Source organism: Saccoglossus kowalevskii, chromosome 4 (assembly GCF_978046115.1).
Source record: "Saccoglossus kowalevskii chromosome 4, keSacKowa6.1, whole genome shotgun sequence".
Lineage (NCBI taxonomy): Eukaryota > Metazoa > Hemichordata > Enteropneusta > Harrimaniidae > Saccoglossus > Saccoglossus kowalevskii.
In genome coordinates this window covers 8,840,503-8,846,790 of record NC_140644.1, presented here as the reverse complement: position 1 = coordinate 8,846,790, position 6,288 = coordinate 8,840,503, and the positions used below count along the sequence as shown (strand labels likewise).

At 38.2% G+C, this 6,288-nt stretch overlaps 1 protein-coding gene across 1 annotated transcript; it reads left to right on the top strand.

Annotated features, from left to right (window-relative positions):
• The first annotated feature begins 260 nt into the window (after positions 1 to 260).
• LOC100378860 (heart- and neural crest derivatives-expressed protein 2) lies at positions 261 to 6,071 on the top strand. Its single transcript, XM_006814916.3, has 2 exons — positions 261 to 933; positions 4,483 to 6,071. Exons 1-2 carry the CDS (start codon positions 406 to 408, stop codon positions 4,576 to 4,578), a joined length of 624 nt encoding a protein of 207 aa, XP_006814979.1. The 5' UTR covers positions 261 to 405; the 3' UTR covers positions 4,579 to 6,071.
• Positions 6,072 to 6,288: the final 217 nt, after the last annotated feature.

Here is a 6,288-nt window from a genome sequence, read left to right as displayed (position 1 = left end):
TGTCGCCACCTGTTCAGTCATTACTCCCCGTGAAAATAATGGTCGGTTCCAAATAGAGTCGTAAAGATATAAAAGAAAGGAGGTTGGTTGGAGTTAATGACATTACTGGTGTTTGCACTACATTGTTGAGTTTTGTATACTTACGTTGACAGACCTCAACTTAGTGTTTTTTCTGTAAGTGTCAGCTATCTCGTAAATTCACCGAAAGTACGCAAATCACTGTTTCTTTGCAACGATTAGAGAACAGCTCGGGCCGAGATAGTCATCAGTTACTATTTATACAAAGTGTTGATTCTGACAATATCGTCGCATCGTTGTTCCTCATTGTCACCGGTCACGGTTCTAAAACATCGCTACTGTCATTTGTTTTGGCCGGGGGTTGCGTTCATCACATCGATATACAGCATGAGTCTAGTTAGCGGATATAGCGGCCCACACCCCGTAGCATTGTCGATGTCAAGCGATTGTGCTTATCACCACAACGGAATTCATTCAGCCACCGCTCAGTCGTACCATCTTGAAGACCACGACGGGCCATATTATCAAAATTGGATCCTGAACGGCGGTGAGTTGTCCCCCACCGATTACTCCATGCAGTGCAGCCCGCCCAATAACTCTTACGAACACGACTTTTCGATGGGTGCCGGTGCGTATCTACCCAAGGTACGACCCGTGAAGCGGCGGTGCAGCGCCAACAAGAAGGAAAGACGGCGTACCCAGAGCATCAACAGCGCGTTCGCCGATCTCAGAGACTGCATCCCGAATGTACCCACCGATACAAAACTGTCTAAAATCAAAACACTGAGACTGGCCACCAGTTACATCTCGTACTTAATGGACTTGCTAGGCAGGGAAGACGCACATAATCTTTCTCCGAGTGAGTTTCAAGCAGATATCAGAAGACTGGACCCAAAGAGACGCCACAGCGAACCGGTAAATATTTAAGAATATCTTCCATCTGTGTCCCGAGACCCAAACGCTTTAAAACAGCAACCGTACTTGTTCCCATTCTACATTTCTGTACCATACTTTCACGCTACAAAAAGAATTCTAGAACCAATGCCCAACAAAATCCAACCCTGTTTTAACGCATTTTTTCACGATTTAATTAAGTTGTTGCTAAGAAATGAAAACATTATTTGTATACACGCTCAGTATATTACTACATACTTATTTATATGTGACATGGATCAGTTTTGCCATTGTTGTTGAGGTTCCACTGATAGAACGCATCAATTGTCGCGGCCCAATTTATCCCAGTCCTCTCCGGTTCATGGATTTACAATTTTTGTAACCGCGTAGACAAATATTTAATATTTAAAACGACTAATTCGAGTGTATTTACGTTGCTACTTGTATTCTATAGAGCGGCATGCAGTTCACCACTTTCGAGCCGCACTCGAGTGCTTCTTCAATTGCTCGTTCTGCCACGGTGGAGCTGCCGCTGAAGCGATGGTGCTCAATGCAAATCGTACACTTTAACAGTAATGTGAGCGCATGTCAGCAAGAAAAACACGGTTTCTTAACATGCTTCCTACAATTACCAATTATTTGTTGATAGAGGATATTCCTGTACTTGGACTTGATGGATTAATCTGTTGTGTGTCCGTCAGGCGACCATTCATCACACTAGTTGTCTGTGGTAAACTTGACAATGACATTCTGTACGCTCACTGCCAGGAAGCGCACACTAAATAAATACACACCAATAATATACACGCGTTTTCTACTACTATCCGTGAACTAATGGCAATATTCAACGGAGGTGGCAGATTTTGTGTCCGTACTGTGAAATCATGCCACCACAGAATACAAACTAAAACATGTTTTCTTTGCCATTTGTTGTACCATCATTTTCACCAATTACTCAGTAACAAATAAGTAAACAAAAAACAAAAACATTTTAAAACGCACCTGTGCGTCTTCTAGTTTTACTCCCTTAAAATTGAAGTTGATTTTCGCAAATAAATTACTTAGAAATTTTAAAAAAAATAGCTCAGGACAAAGTTATGCGATTTTTACCACTAAACACGTAAACTTTTTGTAAATTAATTTGCTGACAGTTCGAATTGTCAAGGTCTACTGGACTTACTACAATCTCCTGACTGGGCGTTTTGTGTACCATTTAGGCAAATCGATATTCATACATTTAATCGTGCCGACATACTAACCCATTGTTGGTATGTCGTATGTTGGATGTTTATTTAAAATCGTCGAAAAAAAAAACGGTTTTCCCGAAAACCAGCACCCAGAAACATGGAAGTTTAGTGTGGACCAGGAAATTATTTGTCAATGTTGCTGTTTCACCTTGCAAATCGTTCTTAACTCTTGGCCGAACATGTTCAAATCTTAATACGTCATCGTGGTCAGCCCAACGGTTAAGTGCTCTGTAAATGTCGTCGGTTAAAGCTCAGTTCAGCCGCAGAGGTGATCCGAGGTTAAGATGCATGTACTGTGAGTTTTGTGGGTCTTTAGTTGTAAATCGAAGAAAACGATTTGCCGTCGGTATAGAAAACGATGCTTCCACGCCTGTGTCTAAATTATACAAATACGATCAGTTGTCATGCACGATGGAGTCCCGCGTCTACTGCGATTAAACGAATATAGGAAAAAGTCACAGAAGAAAAGTCACACTGGAAAAAAGCAAGTCATGCTAGAAAAATAGTCACGACAAAAAAAGTCGTGGTAAAAAGTCACTAACTATCCAAACTAGTGGAATAGAAGAATCATTAATATTTTTTTCTTTAACACCATGACTTTTCCCCCGTGCATCGACTAAACCACTCCCGACTAGCTCTAAGACTCTAACGAAGTTCTTCTGAATAATAGAACGAAGTTCTTAATATAATATAATGCAAATATTTCAAGTTTCTGTGAAATATTGTTAGAATTTAATCTACCCCATTCTCTGGTAGTGTCACGTTGCTGAACCGTTTTCTACCAGTAATGGTCAATACCATTACATCCACTGTGGATTGCTCCCGTCGAGGTATTTGCCTACTGTGAACCAGCTTGCTCCGGTGGGGACTGTGACAGAACCATCGGTGCCGTCAATTTTAGCGTAATCAACGCCCGACCGTCATCGGACTCTTTTCCAACTGGTAATCAGACTACCCCACCAAAGTCCATGAGAAAGTTCGGAAAGACTGTTAATTTTGTTAAAGATTTTAAGTTATCACTAGTATCTCCCGTTGAATGAGTGCGTCACGGTAACGCGCCTTCTGATGTCGATTTGTTTTGTACTCTACTAAACGGTGTTTTAAACGGTGTTCAGGTGAAACCAGAACATTAAATGACTTGTTTCTTATCATGAATCTTATTTGAAAGCATTTTATATCATATTCAATAACATTTCCTTATTTTCGCTGTTTCACAATAATATTCCCGAATATTGTCACCGAAAAAAAATTATATTCATTCGTTGATACTCGTTTTTGGTATAGGTAATAGTGCATGTTTCATATGAAAACACACCGATTTAAGCAATTACTGCTAAAGTTAAATTAAACAAGTTCAAAACAAAATGTACTTGCTATGGAATTTCAGACAGAAGCAGTAGGTTCCGGCGAGGCGGTCAGTAGTCGCACACTGTCAAATTTCCACTGTGCAGATATATGGTATATTTCTTATCTGCTGATAACGCTATCACAAGAACCCGATGACCGCATGCTATACTTTAAAAAGTTCAGTGAACGCCGGATCAATTTCACTTTAATGATTTTTACGACACGAAGTGAGATAAGAATGCGTCTTATTGTTGGACACTAATTGCCAATCATCTCACTAAATGTGCCAATCATTGTGCCCAATCCTCGACTGATCTCTGAACTTAACATATATGAGACGAGGCACCGTAATGAAGTGGTCTCTTCTCAAGTTCACTTGATGAACTGACATATACGAGATACTGAGCCGTTCTACGGTATTTCACTGATAAAATTGTGTTTTATTAAAAGTATTGATTTGGTGATTATAAACTTTATAATATGCCAGGTAGACACGTAATTAGAACAGCAACGTCGTGAGACCAATGCGATGAATACAACGCGCTCTGCAATGTGGCTATCACAGATTATAGAGTACGAGTAATCCCAACAAGCGCACATGGATTAGAGTTTGTGGATTCCATGACAACTTTATTTGTTTTATTTTATTCGCATTAGCTACTTGCCCTACACAGAATTTTCACCAAACTCAAATGCGACTATTTAGTTATTAAGTTAACTGCCGTTAAATCAAATGACCATATGATGCAATTGGTTTTATTTTTATGCTGTTGTTATTCACAAAACAAAAAAAATGTGTCCAAATCGATAATTATGAAACACTTTTGAAAATTTGGGTAATTGTTACCCCTATACGAAATTCGAGCGCGTGCTGTGTGACTACTGTCTGTCACGCTGCTTTACGGTTGTATGTGGCGTTGTGTGGGTCATCGCCATATAAATATTGAAACGTATTTTTTTATTTCTTTTTTTCAAGGATTCTCGTGTGACCAGCAACCATAATTGCGATAAGCGTTTAAGAGGTCGGACGGGCTGGCCACAACATGTGTGGGCATTGGAACTAAGAAACTGAAGAAATCATGTATATTTGTAGACACCTGATTCGCCAAACAAGATCTGCTCTTGGTATGCATCGGGGAGAAACGAATGACAATAATAATTATTATGTAACAATTCACTGTCGGGGGTTGTCTACAAAGCCACGAGAAGACTTAAATCATGCGCGGTTTTCGCCCATGATAATCAGACTTGCCGCACATTCGATCAACGCAAACAACAAGTGACTGTATCGTCAGGTGGACCAATTTTTTGCGCTGTATTTAACACAAAGACGCTGAATTATATAAAATACATAAAGGCCATGGAAGATTTCTCCATAAGGAATTGCGAAAAACAGTATTTACGTCGATTACTTGCCGTTTTGTGATTTTCTGCCCGTGAACTCTACAAAGTTACGTGGTATTGGGCAAGTGAATATTTATGTGCCAAATAAATTAATATAAAGAATAGTTATGATTCATTATTTTATTGGATTAAATTACTAGTTATTCGTATTTTGCTACATTTCATACAATTTCCTGCTTTAAAACGTCATAGTCGTGATCGAAATGCATCCGATGCGACGTACACAACGCACGCATGCATGCAATGTACATTGAACAGGGGATAGTGACTCTTTAAAGTTCGATTTCAAAAGTGCGTTATTTTTAGGTAGCGTCGCGTAAAAACCCGAGTTCAGTGGAACACCACTCTGAACAAATATTCATTTTCTTAGCATATTAGGCAAATATTGTAAAACAAATATTTGAAAGTATCCGCCCAGTGAAATTGAGGTTAATGGTGACATAACTGGCTTGTTTATTGGACCAACGTCAACAACAGTATTAAGTATTGCAGACACGATTACACATTTTATTGGCTTTGCCATTTTTGGTGTTTTATGTAATTACATTATCAGTGCAACAGTACATTTGAATTTAAATTCATCATATTTATCTAAATCTTTGAAGCAATAGGCATGGTTATAGATCATATGCATGACCTCAAAAAGGTCACACATCCTGGTACTTTTTGTGGGTCACAAATTCGATATCAATGAGAATTTCTAAATTAATTCCCCAACAAATACAAGCAGATATCATAGAAGTTCAAAAACAGTTAAACATGACAAAAAAAACTCATTTATAATATTTGAAAAAAAAGTGTTATAATGTATAATGTAATAAGCCAACAATGCTGTCAGAAAGTACCCGGATGTGTGACCTTTCAAAGTCACTTATATCACAACGTGTATATTGTTATATTTGGTATATGCTTACCACTCAGGGAATTTTACAGAGTTTACTTTTAGCAATTAGTTCATTGTTATTTTTATTATTATATATTTTATTTAATATTAGTGGCTACGCATACCTGTGTAGTTACAACTTGAATGAATACTTCAGTTTTGTTGCACACCTTCAATGTGTTAGCGTCGCCATTTTTTCTTTTGAATTGTATTGTGTCATTTCGTTTACCAAATTTAATCCTTTATTGCAATAAATATTTTTCTACAAACAAATAAAATATCAGTGTTTATCTTTCCTGAGATAAAAGTGGCAGAGGGTCCCTTGTTGGTGTCCTTGTCGGTAACTTTCTTTGCCGGCGATTGCATAACATATACATACTTATTGGCACCCGATTATACTTGTACATATCATACATATAAAATGTCCGTTTAGTTTGGCTTGAGTGATTCTTGGGTGCATGAATATTTAATGAGATATTGGTTAGCAAATAAAGT